At 38.9% G+C, this 17,939-nt stretch overlaps 2 protein-coding genes across 2 annotated transcripts; one reads left to right on the top strand and one right to left on the bottom strand.

Annotated features, from left to right (window-relative positions):
* Positions 1–6,453: 6,453 nt before the first annotated feature.
* Positions 6,454–9,464, bottom strand: LOC121903892 (histone H2A.V). The gene is made up of 5 exons (XM_042421292.1): positions 9,353–9,464; positions 8,167–8,244; positions 7,932–8,045; positions 7,678–7,807; positions 6,454–7,444 (listed from the first exon to the last, which is right to left on the bottom strand). Exons 1-5 carry the CDS (start codon positions 9,353–9,355, stop codon positions 7,383–7,385), a joined length of 387 nt encoding a protein of 128 aa, XP_042277226.1. The 5' UTR covers positions 9,356–9,464; the 3' UTR covers positions 6,454–7,382.
* Positions 9,465–9,794: 330 nt separating this feature from the next.
* LOC121903834 (transcriptional activator protein Pur-beta) lies at positions 9,795–13,442 on the top strand. The gene has a single exon (XM_042421225.1). It carries the CDS (start codon positions 10,176–10,178, stop codon positions 11,103–11,105), a length of 930 nt encoding a protein of 309 aa, XP_042277159.1. The 5' UTR covers positions 9,795–10,175; the 3' UTR covers positions 11,106–13,442.
* Positions 13,443–17,939: the final 4,497 nt, after the last annotated feature.

The raw sequence follows: 17,939 nt of genomic DNA, 5'->3' as shown, positions 1-17,939 counted from the left end.
TAAACCATAGAATTAAAAGATAGGAGGAGTATTCTTCTTTATATTAATGAATGTGACCATTCTGCTGCAGCTCACACTGAATGGGGCTTTTGTTTGGGAATTCAAAAATAGGGATAAATCCAACATGAAGAAAGGGCTTGTTCTAGCTGTGGACCAACTTCAAACTTACTGGTGTTATTGACAACACTAGTGGCGTGACTCTAGGAACAGTCAGTCATTCTGTCAGTCTACCACTTTGGTTAAGACTGAAATATCTCAATAACTATTGAAAGGATTGCCCCAGATGAAAGGGGATGAATCTCGCTGACTTTGGTGACCCCCTGAACTTTCATCTAGTGCCACCATGAGGTTGACATTGATGGCTTTGAGAGCAATGTCTCGACAACTAAAGATTACCATAAAACTTTGCACATACATTAATTTCCCTCTCAGGATGAATTGTAAGAAGCAATCTTTTAAATTTTCTAGTAGCGCCAACATAAAGTCAAAGTGTTAATTTGTCCAAAATGACCAAATACCTGCAAAACTAATGACATGACCATCAGCCTCAGCTGTACTTCATGTTTAGTGCTAATTAGCAAATGCTAGCATGGAAACATACTAAGATGGTGAAATGGTTAATATTATACGTTCTAAATATCCGCATGTTAGCATTGTCATTGTGAGGATGTTAGTATTTACTTCAATGCACCATTGTGGGAAAGTCCAGCCTCATAGAGCTGCTAGCGGCAGTCTTGTTTTGTTGATCCAGTGCAGAGTAGCATTGCCCGTGTTTGACCAGCATCAGTTAATTATACTGCTGTGTAGCGACTTCTGATTTTCTTACTGATTGCAAGGAAAAATTTAGGAACCTCACAATCAAAAAGTCAGACCAGTAATAATTTCCTCCAGGGTTAACTGGTGTTGTTTCACGTTGTGAAGAAAAGTTCTGATAAAGCAGATCCTTTCATCAGTAGAGCTTAAAGACTATATCATGAGTTTTATATTTTTGAAAACAAAATTTCACATGGTTTATGACGGCTAATCACCCCATTAGACAGTGTTGAAGCCTAGTAAGAAGCACCAGCAGAGTAGTTTCACAAAGTTAAACTTTAAATGAGTTGAAAAACAGTGGACTCGATATATCTTTGGTGCTTTGACGCTGTACCTTATAAATGCCCAAATGTCACATGTCAGACATAAATAATGATCAGAAATGTGTCAAATTCCTATTTGAGTTTTATCTCAGTGAAGATTGAGTTTTTTAGGGGCTTTTGTCTTTTTTCACCCAGCTATCACTGCTGATGCTAATACCCAGTTCGTAGTCTATTTATTTCAAGAAAATCTATAATATCTACAGCAGCAGAGACACAAGATGTTTAAAACAGCACATGCTTCCAGGAATTGATTACAGGTTGAATCATAACTCTGTGTAATGGAAACTCGTTAAACAAACATTTGTGGATTATTACTTTAGTCATTTCAAGTACGCCGCAGAAGAAAATAAGAGCTGAAGGCTGACCTCTGGCTGTCACCCTCCCATCATCCTCAAGAGAAAACTGTAAAGACAGAGAGAGACAGAGATGTAAGAATAAACAAATGATCCTCGCTCTTTGAAGATGTGAGGCAGCTGCGTCTTTCATGTGTTCCCACAGAGCCTCGCACTTGTATGGACAATACATCTCATGTCACATTTAATAAGAGAAATCTTTTATTTCTTTCTCTCCATCTGTCGGGTTCCCAGGTTTACAGCATTTTCATAACCAACTTTGTTTTGACCTGAGAATGATTCTCAGCATCGGCTTTGTTTAGAGGATGTGTATGATTAACTGGTAAAGGGGTAATCTGCAGGATTCATGTTCTAGTTTGGTGTCATATTTGATGCTAATTAAGCACTAATTCTAGGATTTCTGCTCAGTTTCTCTCAGTCAAACAGAATAGGCGGCACATTTTCTTTATGTTTTCTGTTTTGATGTTTGCTTTTGGAGCTGCTTTCTTTATCTATTCAACCACAGTGCTATAGCATTCTTGATGTTGTGACTACTCAGTTCCCTCAGTTGTGGAAAAGTATCTCACAAATACTGGACGGATTGCTATGAAATTTTGTACAGACATTCATGGTTCTCAGAGGATGAAGCCTACTGACTTTTGTGAGTTTTCTTTTTGCACTATGAGGTTTACATTTCTAGTGTTAGTGAAGTGTCTGACCATCTGTAACATTTGGTACAGATAACCACAGTGCCCAGAGGATAGATCCTAATGACTTTGATGATCCCCTGACTTGCCATCTAGCACCACCAGCAGGTCAAAGTTTCCACTTATCCAGTGGAATATCTCAACAACTACTGGATGGATGAAATTTAAATTTTATTGTTGTGAATTTTGCCAAATTTTTGGCCACTTGGGGGCAGTGGAAATAAGCTGTGAGCACAACACCGAGATATGTATGATCACCTTTTAACATCCTTAGGGACAATTTTGGCGTTTTAATTTGCGATTTTGTGATTATTTTGGCTGTGTTAATACATATAAAATTTAACAAGTTTGTAGATTTTTTTGTCCAATTTTGGAAGTTCAACCTCATTTCCTATAATAAGTCTATAATAAACTGTGTAATCAAAATAGTGACAAAAATATCCCCATTGAAACCCATTAAATCATTTTTGATCCCACTGCCATTACAGCATAAAATCATTCATTCTATTATATCAGGCTTTCAATCTAGAGACCTGGCTTCAACAGTGTAGTTTTTACTATTTTCCACCAAATTGAGCCAATGTGTGTGCGTGTTTGTATATGCAAACGATAGAAATTACTTGGTACTGAAGGTCATGACCTTCTCCCACTTCGTTGACTCTCTCCCTAAGAAACTGGCACTTAAAGGGTTAAAAATCTGAAAATGAATTAAATTAATAAACATTTGGTAGTGATAATCAGGACTGAAGTTAGTTAAACATTTTAACTCAGTGAAAGTGGAAAACAATTTTAATATATAGTATTTTTATGGCAGTTTTAGGAAGGGAACATCTTACTGCGATAATCATTTAGTTTCATTTAGTTTATGGAAAATAATTCACTTTTTGTGTTTTTTTCTTCTTCATAAAAACATCATGGCATCATGTCAAAAACTGGCATTCAAAGAGATAAAATTCTGTAAATGAATGAATATTTGGTGGTTATGATGCTGGTTAAATAATTAACTCAGTGAAAATGGAAAATATTAGTACATAGTATTTTTATTAGTTTTAGGAAGGGGACATGTTTGTCCTTTTAGGTAAAAAGTGTGTTTTTTTGGGGGTTTTTTTTTAATCTGACACTGCACAAAAAATAAAATGCCTCATAATCAGTGTTGGAGCAGGTAGCGTACAGTGGGTTTTTACATTTTGACTTGTCATGGTATTTTGCATGCTGACTCACTGTCACGCTGTCGTGGCTTGCTGGGACACTTGAACAGAAACATTGTTAATGTTGTTAGTAACACCTGTGCTTTTCCCACTGTGACAAGTCAAAATGTCAGCTGTGAAAAAAGCCTATTCCCTGTAGGTTCATCAGAGCAACGCCTCTCATTGCACATTTCCATTTGATACATTCACGAATATTGATTATAGCCGCTTTAACCTTCCATCCTGCACCATCATCAGGTCAAAATGTTTGTCCAATACTTTGTTTTATGACCAATCCTGCAAAACTAATCACACTCCCATCAGCCTCAATTGTACTTTGCATTCAGTGCTAATTAGAAAAATATCTGCTAAACATCAGCATGTCAGTGTGAGCATGTTAGCTTGCAAATGTTAGCATTTAGCTAAAAGTGCCTAAGTGCAAACCTCGCAGAGCTGCTATAGCATAGCTGTAGACGCTTACTATTGTTTCTGAACCTATCACTTTTTCTGAGAAACAATCTTCCTTGCAACAAATGCAGCCACACAAGTATAGCAAAGTGGCAGCAGTTTGACCCTGTATGACCCTGATTTAGAAGACATTGTGTTCCTCCGGGTAAATCTTCAACATGCATCTGTTTGTGACTGATAATTGGATAAAATGTAAATATTAAATCTGTGTGACACAGATCTGCGGCTCTCAGACCAACTGAGGGCCTCATGACGTTAGAAGAGTTGTTGCTTGCTCTTGCTGAGGTAAGTCTTGTAACTGTCATAATAGGATCCTCACTGTCAGCCACCAGAAGCAGCAAGTTTTACCATTTTGAGAGTCGTTACACCTCTGAGTAAGATATGAGTAAACAAAACTTCAGAAGTGATTGTGAATATTCTTTTCAATAAACAGCTTTCTGTTCCTCTCACCCTCAGAGCCGCTTGTTCTTCTGCAGTCTCATTACTCATCTCTTCCACATCATTTGCAGGTCATATACTAAAGAGATTTTTCTGACACTTCAGCCAGTGAGAACTATATAATATACACACACACACATATATATATATATATTAATGAGATGTGCATGACACAGAGGTCGGATACAAAAGAGAACATTAGATTTCTTAAGTTCCTTTCAGGCTACATGAGAGTTGAGTGGGCTTCTCAGAAGTTATTATAAAAAGAAAGAACTGAGGTTGGTACAAGAGAGGTTGATGCTTGATAATTGTTTAGCTGTAATATATTAAACTTTCAAAAATCTCTGAGCAATGTGATACTAGATCAAAACGGCCTTGGTTTAGTTCATTTTCTGTAAATTATCTTAAGAGTTTTAGAGAATTAAGCCATCATGTTCATAGAGAGGATTAGTTCTGAAACTATCAGTACATTTTAGTATATCTCAGTAAAACTTAAGTATGTCTTTCACCTTTGATCGCTTCCCAAATATTGTCTGAATGAATGTTGTCCTTGTTCTTGAGCTGCACTCGAAGACTGTTATGTTAGGCAAACTGAAGTCTTTCAAGGTTGAAGCTCCAAGTGTTTCACAAACATCAAAAATCCCTGCTGGTGACACAAATGTAGCAGAAGGAATACTAAAATGCAAACAAAACAATAAAACTGACATATATCAGCCTTGAATTTCCAGACATTGGGAGTATATATAAAGAACATGATTCCCACAACAAGCGGCTGAACCGTCCATGTTCACGTTGGTAAAATGACTACAGGACATGAGGAATGTACAAGTGGTTTAGATGACTGCATTCAGTGTTATGTGAGGCATTTTCTGTACATGTTATGTTAAAGCCCGTCAGAGCTGTAGATAAGTCCACATAAACTCCTTTCATCATCTTGTGGAAAGGAAGGTGAGATGCTCTCTGCACTTAATAATCAACAGCTGCCCACACAAAGGCACCCACTTAGTCTGCACAGCACGGTTCATCACAGCCTCTGTCAAATTCAATCACAATTAACTTGTGTGTGTGTGAGAGAGTGTGTGTGTGCAATTCATATGAAGTGATAAATTTTAATTGGTCTAACTAATGTAAAATGAATATATTAACATACATCATCATTCTCCTGATTGATTATGTCAGTGGTTTTTGCTTTTGAATTTCAATAAAAGTCTATAGCAGTTCTGTGTATGTGTGTGTGTGATTTCCTGATACATAACACGTATTATTTACTAATTTCTGTGTATTGAAACAGCTGCTGATACTCACTGAGTGCTGTTGTTTCCACATTATCATTGTCTGTTCCATTTTTTTTAACTTATTTTTTTACTCTCCATTAAAAACACAAACTGGTTCCTCTTGTTGCCCTTTCGATCCCTCTCTAGTGGGTCTGTCATCACAAATTTAGGTTTTGTGGACCAGCATTATTTAAACCTGCAAACCTTAATTTTAAATCTTATTCAAGATCCCAAAGTTTCCAAAAATAAGGTACCACTAGGCTATACAGTTATTCTGAATAGTTTAGAATATGCAACTATGTAATGTAGAAATATGTAGAACAGCAGTCATTATATGCTGCTATCTTGGATTTGAAAATAATACCAAACTGCATGAGATGTGATTCCCAAGTCCTGTATTTCCTCTATATTTATGTACAAATCAATCATTTTTTTGACATATTTGCTGCATCTATTAGTGTCTCAAGTGTTTATTGATTATTCAAAGAAAGGATGGATGTTATTATGAATGTCAGTGGCTCCCCCTGCTGGCAGTCTGTAAACCTGCAGGACAAATCCTGTGGAAGTCAGAAAACAAATATGTAAATTAAGTTATGATTGGCTTAATTAAACTACTTTAGGCCCTAAGCTGTGAGGTGTCTGTTGTCTAGCTTTGAAATTGACATGAATTCACTTCTCAACCAGGTTGTAAAATACAGAAACTTACTTGATACAAACATTTTAAATTATTAAATCAACCACGTCTTTTTTTTTTCTACTGAAAACACTTCAAAACTCTACATTGTAAATATTTGAACACAAACTGAAAAACTTTTATGTATTGTTGGACAGTCGTGCCACCTTACATATATCATATGATACTTAAAACGTTGAATAAATGTTCATGTAGCGGTTTCAAACCAAGCCAAAGATAACATACAAGGGTATTTATTCAAAGATAATATATGCAAAGTCACTTCCCTGAACACATAGCTTTTAAAAAAGGTTCTAGCCTCTTTCCTTGAAAAATGCAATGGACTTTAGGTCATGACATTTCAGTTTGTGCATACATTTGGGTACTATAGGTACATGTTTAAAGCACTGATATGGTTCAGATCTGCCGGATTATCTCCTCCAAATATCAGGACACCAACTATGTAGTAGTGATATGTATTTAACAGATGGCAGGACATTAATTCCACAGTGAGGCAAACACTGCAGGATCAGTGGCATCTGACCACAGCAGCCGAGGTTCACACTGTGAAATTTCAAGTTTAACACATTTTTGCAACTGCTATGAACAAACATGTAACACTGTAACAGACGGTTGCAATAAGTTGTTTCCAATGATTTTTCATTTTGATGTAAAAAATTCAACTTTTAATACATCACTATCATTGTGCAGTTCAAAATATTACAGTAAGTCAAAAGGAAAAAAGCACCATCTCACATTTAGCTGTTGTTACCTAATATGCTGTCCAAAAAATATCTCCTTAAAAACTTGTATTATAGTAAATATTGTAACTTCAAGGAAATAACCACAAAAACAAGTTTTATATAAAAAATGGTTTTAACAATTTCTTTTTTCAGTATAAAACATAACAGAGTCTGAGGCCAATCAAACAAATTCACTGTCACCATTTGAAATAATCCCCAGTCAAACGTTCTACAATAACATACAAAGGGTTTTTTTGTCATTAAGGGGTTTTCTGTAATTTTTTTTCTAGTTATGGGAAAATATAACAACACAAAGTCTAACAATCACTCTTCGTTTGCTATAATATTAATAATAAAAAAGAACAAATGTGAACTCCTGGTCCGATCAAAGCCCAAGCCCCGAAATTTCTGGTCAACATGGCATCTATGCAGTCTTCTGCTGGCCCTTCTTCCCAATAAGGGATTTGTGGATGTGGGGAATGACACCTGAAAACAAAAACGCATTGGTGAGGTTTCAAGTACACATACCTGTGACCTTAAGAAAAAATATTTCTGCAGAATATGTAGCACAGAGTCAGCAGACCACACTAACACCAAGATACTTGTTGGCACCTATAACATGATGATGCATATACAATCAGGCAATTAAGACACAAAACCTTGATGTCAGATGGAAAAGATTCAACAGAATTGATGTATTTGCAACAGATTCAACTCACCTCCTCCAGCGATTGTTGCCTTGATAAGGGAGTCCAACTCCTCATCACCACGGATGGCCAGCTGCAAATGACGGGGAGTGATACGCTTCACCTTCAAGTCTTTGGAGGCGTTGCCCGCCAACTCTAGTACCTGATCACAACAATGTCAAGGAACAGAAATTAATGTAAATAACACCATCTCACAGAAAAACGATGCTACAATGCATGATGTGACATCCACTGCTAATCGCATATACAAAACAGGGAGGGCTTACTTCAGCGGTGAGGTACTCAAGGATAGCAGCACTGTACACAGCTGCTGTGGCTCCTACACGACCATGGCTGGTTGTGCGAGTCTTCAAGTGCCTGTGGATACGACCCACTGGGAACTGGCAGGGGATAGACACAAGACAGTTGTTGAAGTAAAACAAAGAGGCAAACTCTCTGTTGATAAGGAGAATGACACATTATACATGCAATAAAGCCATGAAGAAGTTTAAAGAAATGTACCTGTAGTCCAGCCCTCTGAGAGCGTGACACTGCTTTCGCCTTGGCTTTGCCACTGTCTTTACCTGCCTTGCCACCAGCCTACAAGGAGGTGATTTGAGGAAATTTGGCAAAGAAAACAATACAGAAAATTAAATTAGGCAAATTTAGGCAGAAATATGTAAGGCTGTGGTGCAAGTATAAACCCAGCACACAATACACAAACACTACCTCATTTCCACACTAACAGGGAAGGGAGTTCACAGAACTGAGTAACAGGGCATGGAGTGCTAAATACTAAAAAAAAAAAAGTTTTAAATAATGTGCAAGACAATACAAACACGCCATATGAGCATTGCAACGGGTACCAATCATGCACGTATGGTACAGAAGCCCGGTTGTTTACGCTGCTTTCCCGCCAATCACAAATAAAACATAACAAATCAAAGGCGGCAACGATAACGGTTACCGGAAATGTAACGTTATACGTCCAACTTAGCAACAAACTGATTCTATTGAAGAAATAAATACAGCGCCATCCTGACAAAAACAAAAAACAAAAAAAACGAGAAGCTGACAGCAATAACCCCGCGACAAACAAAACAGACGCGCCGCTGTTATCATGTCCAGCGCTGAAGTTTAAATTCACCAGTTTAAGAAGAAAAAGGTTTTCCTTTAAAGTAATTTAAAAGCATATAAGTCACGTACATATTTGATTCGCGGACATATATGACTCAATTCTGCGTCTATATACTTAATGAAAGACGTATGTCAACAAATAATAGCTAACAAACCTTCCGTTAAGCCAATGAAATAACGTTAGCTCAACTTAGCTTGCTAACGGTTGCTAATCCACCTTTCAAAGAGACTACAGCAAGTCAAAAACCACTCCACTATGAATCAGAGTTTAAACCTTGAGTGAAATCCTTAAGTTCTGCAAAAGACATACTATTTATAAAAAACATACCTCAGCAAATACAACGTTCCCATTAACGGACAAGACACTAAAAACGTACTTCCAATGCTAACATTAATGCTAATGTATTAGCTGACAGTTAGCTCTTTAGCAAACCTTTTTAACCACACACCTTCTGGTCGAATTTCCCCAGTTATAATTCAAAACAGCACTTTCAACAGTTGCACAATAACTACAGAATAAATATACCGAGATCCCACGTAACACATTAAGCACCAGCCGAAACGCGCATACCATTTTTCCGTCTCCTTATTTGATTGAAGAACTGAGTAGATAGCAAACTATTTCGGCTCCCGAAAGCAAAGAAACAATAAACCCTCTCGCAAATCTTTTGCATGCGACCCCTCGTGGGAGTCCAACTGTCCAATCACAGTGCGTGTTGTTACTTCGAATCTCTGCTTTGACCAATCGCCGAACAGCTTGCAGAACATCCACCCATCCCCCACCCTAAGATCACCGTGCCTGCCTTTGCGCACGGAACCAACAAGTAGGCGGGACTGTGTGTGTGTGTGTGTGTGTGTGTGTGTGTGTGTGTGTGTGTGTGTGTGTGTGTGTGTGTGTGTGTGTGTGTGTGTGTGTGTGTGTGTGTGTGTCCTTCCAGGGGCATCCATCCCAAAAATGTACAAAATACATAATCAGGAGGCCGTAGTGGGGATTAACTCTTTAATTTCAGCACAAGGGCACTTATGACTTCTTCTTATACAAATAATTTTATACTGACGGCACCGAGAAGCTACTTATGTCTACAGTTATTCCACTAAAGGACACATTCTCCGGTGTAGATGTACATTAAACATCAGTTTATAATGACGTAGGTAGCCGTTATGGATTGTAAATACAATATATACTCGAATGTCATCCAGAAGGTGGTTCCGTTTTATTGACAGACAGGAGAATCAGCGAATGAGAACGCAAGCGTCTATCTGATGTTATAGTTGGCAGCCGCAACGGCCAATCAGAGCCCAGCAGTCAGCGTCCGGTTTCCTCCGCGAGCTCGAGCAAGCAAAGGGGGGTGGGGGTCAAAGATACGCAGAGAAACGGGCTGCTGGTGGCGAAGATGGCGGATGGGGACAGTGGCAGTGAGCGCGGTGGCAGCAGCGGCGGCGGCGGCGGAGGGGGAGGAGGAGGAGGCGGCGGGTTTCAGCATTACCAGCGGGAACCGGAGACCCAGGAGCTGGCGTCGAAGCGGCTGGACATTCAGAACAAACGCTTCTACCTTGATGTAAAGCAGAACGCCAAAGGCCGGTTCATCAAAATCGCCGAGGTCGGCGCCGGGGGCTCGAAAAGTCGGCTGACCCTCTCTATGTCAGTTGCGGCAGAGTTCCGCGACTACCTGGGGGATTTCATAGAGCACTACGCCCAGCTTGGGCCTAGCACCCCGGAGCAGATCGCTCAATCATCCGGTGGGGATGACACCGGGCCTAGACGGGCCTTGAAGAGCGAGTTCCTGGTGCGTGAGAACCGAAAATACTACCTCGACCTGAAGGAGAACCAGCGGGGTCGGTTTCTCCGGATCCGGCAGACCGTCAACCGAGGCCCCGGCTTCGGAGTCGGAGTGGGTGGCATCCCCGGAGCTGGCCTGCAGGCCGGACAGACCATCGCACTCCCGGCCCAGGGCTTAATAGAGTTCCGCGACGCCTTGGCCAAGTTGATAGACGACTACGGCGGCGATGAGGAGGAGCTGGCCGGCGGCGGAGGGGCCGGGGGTTACAGCGAGCTTCCGGAGGGCACCTCTATCATGGTGGACTCCAAGCGTTTCTTCTTTGACGTGGGGTCCAACAAGTACGGAGTTTTCTTGCGGGTGAGTGAAGTGAAGCCCAGTTACAGAAACTCTATCACGATACCGTTCAAGGCGTGGAGCAAATTCGGGGGTGCGTTCAGCCGCTACGCCGAGGAGATGAAAGAGATCCAGGAGCGGCACCGGGATAAGATGTACGAGAGGAGAGCCGGAGAGGAGTCGGAGGGCGACGACGTGGACGACGATTGATGGAGAGAGTGGCTACTTGTGGTGAAGCTGACAACATGATGCAAAGCCTGGAGATAAACATAGAAACAGAGAGAGAGGAACGACTATTCTGTGCATGACGAATCGAACTATAAAATGCTAAAACAACGGAGTAAAATTTAAAAAGTATATTTGACTGAGAAATTACTGTCTATATAAGAGAATCATGTTCTAAAGTTTAGGTGGATGTTATAGCTAAATGAGTGCGGACTGCAGTAGTCAGCTCCTGTATGAGATTCCCCATTGATTATTTATATATATATGTATGTGTATATATATATATATATATATATATATATATATATTGTCCATTTGATAACCTCAAAACATGTAGCCCAGCAAATTAAGTTTGACAGTGCTCAAGACACAGCTGTAGGTCTCCAGTCCCGCTTCCTAGTTGATATCCAATGGTAAGAGCTCACCTGGTGCTGACCTGTAGTCTGTGTGATGATAACAAGGAAGTGTGAAACGTGTGACATACTCAAACCAGCAGGTGCGGAGTGGGAGTGAGACGGAGCGCCTGCATCACTCACCATGGCTGTGTGTGTTTTTCGTCTAAAGTGACCTGTAACAAACGGCTTGCCCAGACAGACCCACAACACCCAGAGCCACGGTCTCAGCTATAGGGGGCATCCTTGGCATCGCAGGACATCCATTCAGCTCAGCGAGGTTCCACAAGGTGATCTGTTACAAGCACATGACTCATTTGGATTCTCTGGACAATCCAAATGAGTCCAAATGACCTCCACCCTTCTTTCCTTCTCTCCCTCCCTCCTGGGCATCCCTCAGGTGCTGACCTCCTGCTCCGATAGCTGAAATGCGGTGACGCTCGCTCACACGTGGCTTGTTGTGTCTCAGGGCTGGCTAGTCCCATCCGTATTTTTGGGGTATATCAGCATCACCTGTGCCTGTGCGTCATTCTCAAGAGGTTCTGGGTGCAGATCTGGTCAGCCAGTTGCTGCAGTTGAGACGTCTGTGGCAACTGATGATGTCTCATGTGATGCAGGGCCACGTTTGACCCCTGTGACCTTTCTGTCAAAGGGGATGCAGTGAGCTCAGGCCTCTAGCACTAGTCACGATTTTTCAAGTTAAAGCTTAATATTGCCAGGCTTGAGCTAGCATCTCAAGGGAATTTACCTTGTCGACTTATTTGGGTGCGCCATTTGGATCCTTTAATCTTGAACTCAGACCATTAATGACTGAAGCAATATTCAGTCTGATTGTAAGAAAAATTAGGTGCTTTGGGAAAACAAAAACCCACAATGGGGTGCTGTACCTAAAGAAAAAAAAAAAAGAAGAAAAATATATACTGGAAGAGATTTACTTACTAAAAAATCAAGTATAGATAGAATTATTTTTCAAAAGAGATATATTGAAATATGTCTTAGAAATATGAGACATTTATTAGATAATGCTGCCTAAAGTGGCTTATTTAAAACACTAAACTTGGATGCAACTGTCCAGGATGATATTTCATACCTGCTTTTTTCCTAACATTTCTTTTATTCCTTAGAGGAAATTAAGAAGAGTACAACAGATTGATAACAGAGTATGTTATAGCAATTTCTAGAAAAACAACTTCATTGAAGTAGTTTGTCAGCAAACACTCAGCACTCCAGTTCACTTTACAGAGCATCGAGTTGTCCCCTCGTTTCAGTCCACCCGTTATACCATGTTTTGTCCATAAATTGGCTTTCCATCAGTTGCCATACGACGCAAACATAAAACATCCGCAATCATCAACATTTTGTCTTTAGTGCTCCTTTTTAAATATGATCTTTTTTTTTTTTTTTTTTTTTTTTTTTTGCATGCCTGCTCTTATGCGGAGCTGCCTTGTGTTCTTTTTCTTTTGCATACTCTGATTGCTGTATGATGGTATTTATCCATATTTGAGAGCGGTTTCAAGTTTTATTTCTGTATTGCAATGGAAAAAAAAAAAAGTTTAAAGTTTACTTCTAAGCCTAATAAAAAAAAAAAAAAGCCACAAAGTTCCCATGCTTTTTGGGAAACGTCACTTTCATTGTCCCACTTCCTTTGGTGTGTAAACCTCTCGTTGAATTTTATTTTACCCACTTCAACACAGCAGAGAAATGCCATATGATAAAAAAAAAATAATGAACACCTGGGAGCAATAGTTTTTTTTTTTTTCTTTTCTATTGATATAAATATACTATATATAATATTACACATGAGATTGAACTACATCCTTCTTCCTGTACTGTGTTACGTGAAATGGCAGCTGTTTCAGTCATGTGTGTTCTGCTGTAATATTCTACCAAGTTCCTTTCAACGAGAAATAAAAAAGGTTTTTGCTCAGGAGAGGTGTGGTCTTTTTAATCCTCTAACAGGATCGGTTCTTTCTTTTTTATGAATCAGCTATTAGATGTGAAGTGACTTGTAGTAGCTTTAGTCAGCAGTAGGTCCTTTTGTTTCCACTTCTCCCGTCTTGAAAGTTATTTAAATGCAGTAAGCAAAAAAGTTAGCTTTAAATTATTAATATTTCCATTTTGTTTTGTGAGGAAGTGACTTAAAAATGCAAAAAATAGACTATAAATGTTGTACTAGCTCTTGATTCCCTGCAAGTGAACACTGTAGTCTGACAACAACAACAACAAAATCATCTTAGATCCACTTTCTAGCTTTTTCCAAGTACATGTCATGGTCTGTAAGTTTGCCAGAGTCAATCTGTCAATAATGCACTTCCACGCTCAACTTACTAAGTAGGTCACTTTTTTTTTTTCTTCCTCCAAACTGTGCTTTATATTATACAAAGACAGTTTACACAAGCGGTGTTTTCAGTGCTTTTCACGCTGTGATTTTGAAGGGGACACGCATGACAGACGAGTGCGTCGACATCAGAGCGAGAGCAGAGAGGTTTATACGAGTCGGCATGTGAACCTCGTATCGTTTCATGCAAACAAAAGACGTCACCGGGTGATTTCACAGATCAGATCCTCCTCTCTGGTTGAAGGTGTGTCAGTGACATCACTTGCTGTGATCCTGACTTGGTTTCTCCATCCGTCACGTGGACAAATATAGAGTGGTGCTGATACAACACTTAGGCAAATAAGTGTCTGTTTGAACTGATGAGAGATAAAACATTTATCTGCTGTGATGTATGGAGATGACAGTCAGTGAAGACAATGATATAAATGCAATGTCAAAACTTAATCCAGTTTCAGATGGTCGTTTAGGGTGGATGAAGCAGGGGTTAAATTAACAGAATTTTAACATATCAAACCTTTTTAAGCTCATTACAAGCAATCAAACAAGCGTGCAATTGTTATTTATATAGATTGTTTAAAAGCATAAGTTATAAAGTGATCTACAGAGAAAAAATGGGGAGAATGAAAGAGATAGAATAGACAGAGGATGCCTCTTAAAGGTGTAAACAAACTTTGCTTCTATGAGACTTTGCGGGATGATCGTCCACAACAGCAAAAGAGTGAAAGATGAATCTATAGACAAAGACAAGCAAGAGGTTGGTTAATCCATAAACAAAACTAATCAAAAACTGTTGAGATTAAACCTTGTTTCTTCTGGAGCAACAGTGATAAAAGAAGTGTTCAGATCTTTCACTAAAGCAGAATTTAAGTAGGGGTTTCTGGCATTTCACCTGCTTCCGAGGTGCATGGAGGAAGGAGGTGAAAACTCCAGCGACACTTGTAATATAAAGAACAACCTATGAGATGCGTTCAGGGTCCTCCATGAAGGCCGCAAGCCGAAACACTCATGTTTAAGTTGTTCTTTCTACTACAAGTGATGCTGGGGTTTTCACCTCTTCAGACTTAAGTAGAAGTAACTAAAACACAATGCAAAGTACCTAAGTATTACTAGCAAAATGCACTTAAAGTATCTAAATAAGTCATTGTGTATAAGAGCCCTTTTCAGAGTGTTAAATTATGGAGCCTTTAAGGTCCTGATAGATGTTTGTTTTAAATCTTATCCACACAAGATATCAATTTGTTATCTTGTGCAACATAAATAAAAAAAAAAATTAAGTTACAACTTCATCACTCGTTCATGATGTCATGTAAATCCATCCTGAGCAGGTCGACTCAGCCACGTAACTCAGAACACCTGTGAGGGTGTGAAGGGCCTTTAATTGGTAAAAATGCATTAAAGTTAATCATGTTTTGTATGTAAAATCAAAGTAACTCCTAAAGCTTAAATAAATGTAGCAAAGTAAATACAATATTAGCACAATATCTTCCTATGAAATGTGGTGGAGTATAAAGTAGCATAAATTGAAAAAGCACCTTGAAAGTGTCTACAGTCTTTGTGTAAATGTCACTGCTGGGCACAAAAAACAAACAAAACAGAAAAACAACAAGATAAAAAAAAAAATCTAAAGTTGGGACCAAAAGATGAGTTTGAATTTAAATAAAGTGCACATGTATAATACTAAAACTATGGCATTTACTGTTTGAATAGACTGTAACTGCTGCACACGTTCATGCAATTATTTCATTTCATGGTTATTCTATTAACAAGAGCCTGAATTACTCGTTTATTTAGTTCTCAGACTGACATCCGCATCAGCTGATCTGCTTAATGAGACATTTAGTACTCAATTTGTTCAAATAAAAATACAAAAAATGTATCTTGTGTGTATTTCTAATCAAGAATACCCCAAAAGAAGGCTTTGCATTGAATTCAGTTTCCTCAACAAAAAAAACAAAAACAAAAAAAAAAGGCTTTAGAAGACATTAAAAAGTCTCATATTTCATTTATAAAAGTCTTGATAGATTCTCTTACCTGCTAGGCGGTAATATTAGATATAAAATGTTTTTGTATCTGACTGCAGGCTGTCGGGAGACATTATACACCTATAAACTAAAAGTGGGATTATTGCGACAGTGGAAGCTGTTCAATCCTTTTTTGCTGAGTTTCAGTCGGCACCATCAGACCAAACACTGTTGCCACTGATCCATTCAGTAGCCTGTCATCTCATAAAGGGCGAGTGTCAGTTTTAGGAAAAACCTAAATTAACTTACATTAATTTATCATCTTAAATTGGTTAATCCATTTATCCATTCATGCTGCTTTTCTGGGTCCAGGCCCTGTAATTCAATTAATTATATCATTATGAATTATTGTGACATGCTGCTGGGAAGTACTTAAGAAATGTGATGTAATAATAAAGAACTCTAGGCCTTATAATCACAACTGGTATTATTGTGAAACAGGTATTAAATTACAGTCTATATGCTATTAAAAGATCATTAAAAGTATGAAATTTACCTTGGTGAACCCTGTAGAAACCCTGTCTTTCCCTGCATTCAATACAGTACACTTCTCTGACAATCTAAACAAATTTAACAATGAGGTCATATCTATTGTTACATCCACGCCTTAAACTAAACCTCTAGAAAGTAGCTCAGCATAGGGACCGGTGTATCCCTCAAGATTTGTGTGAAACCTAAAATACCGAGCAGCACAGGCCTACATGGTGTAGGTCAACATGGCAACATGTGAAAGTCCAGACAGGGAGAGTCCCAGTGTGCGGTTTTATTTTAGAGGTACTGAAAGTGACCCAGCTGTCTGCTGTTGGTTGAGCCTGAGATAGAGGGAAGATGATTCACAGAAAAGACGTAAGAGGAGTCTGCTACTCTTCCTCTACCCACCGCAGACAAAGACTTCAGGTGATGACTTATTTCATAGTGAACTGCTAACGACGCTGCTCTGTTACCGAAATCCAGCTCAGAAAATTGCAAGTAGAATAAGGAAAAGACAATTATTTGATGTGTTAATGTGCCGCACTTCACTTTTAAAAGGGAATCATCCTAATTTATACTGTTGCAGTCATTTTCAGCACAGACAACAAACTACTAAAAAACAGACAGCTGTGTCCCTGCACTGTGGATATGAGAGCATATAGTCTTATGATGCCATCAGGTGACACTTTCTAGAGTTGCACGACAATACACTAACTGTGACTGACTGTCATGCTCATGAAGGGTTTCCTTTGAGATATTCAATCAAAATTAGTTTTATTTGAATGCATTGCTTCCAGCTGTGAGTCAGAAAATGTTCCAGTATTCCAGTAAAATCCCCATTAATGCCCTGGTGTTAAACAGAGCAGTACAAGAGGACAATAAGAATGTTTCGAATACTATATTCAGCTTCAGCTTTAAAACTATCTTCAGACCATAACAAATAGTTCTCCCATTACTCAGTCAAAGGAGCCGCTCCAGGATTGATTACTACATGACATCATCAGTACCGGGACTGGATTAAATCACAAAAAGAGGTGTGCCCCCATTGGGCTTTAGTAGTACGTATTACCAAACACATTTCCAATTAATTAAATCACCAAAAACTTATATATATTTTTTGCAATTTGGCCACTAGGGGGCGGAACAAACTCACAGCAACCTTCATAACCTTTCTGCTTTTTGTCTTTTAGTTTTCAAGCTATAACTATTATGTTAGGAAAAATTTCCTACTTATACACCCTGTGGCTGTGTTAATAAGTCCAATATTTATGAATCTTTTAGCTCTGAATTGGAATTAAGTTCGTATTGGATGATTCTGCAGCTTTTGATTTGTATGGAGTGCCATGTTTTCTAAAATTCTTGCCCATCTGTGCATTGTAACTACATTAAGGTTGAGGTTAGAGAAAGATTAAAGATATGGTTAATGAAAAGACTAATATTAATTGGCAGGTCTGTGATGGGATGTAAATAGCTGTCTCTACTGCCTGACAGTTTAGTCTTAACATCAAATATAACATTTAATGGAGCTTTTATAGATACAGCAGTTTGCAAGTAAAGTTGTGTGCGGTGGGAACATGACCTGCAACAAGTGTCAGAA

Source organism: Thunnus maccoyii, chromosome 9, assembly GCF_910596095.1.
Source record: "Thunnus maccoyii chromosome 9, fThuMac1.1, whole genome shotgun sequence".
In the NCBI taxonomy this organism is placed as follows: Eukaryota; Metazoa; Chordata; class Actinopteri; order Scombriformes; family Scombridae; genus Thunnus; species Thunnus maccoyii.
The sequence above is the reverse complement of the archived record's forward strand: the minus strand, read 5'-3'. Positions and strand labels throughout refer to the sequence as shown.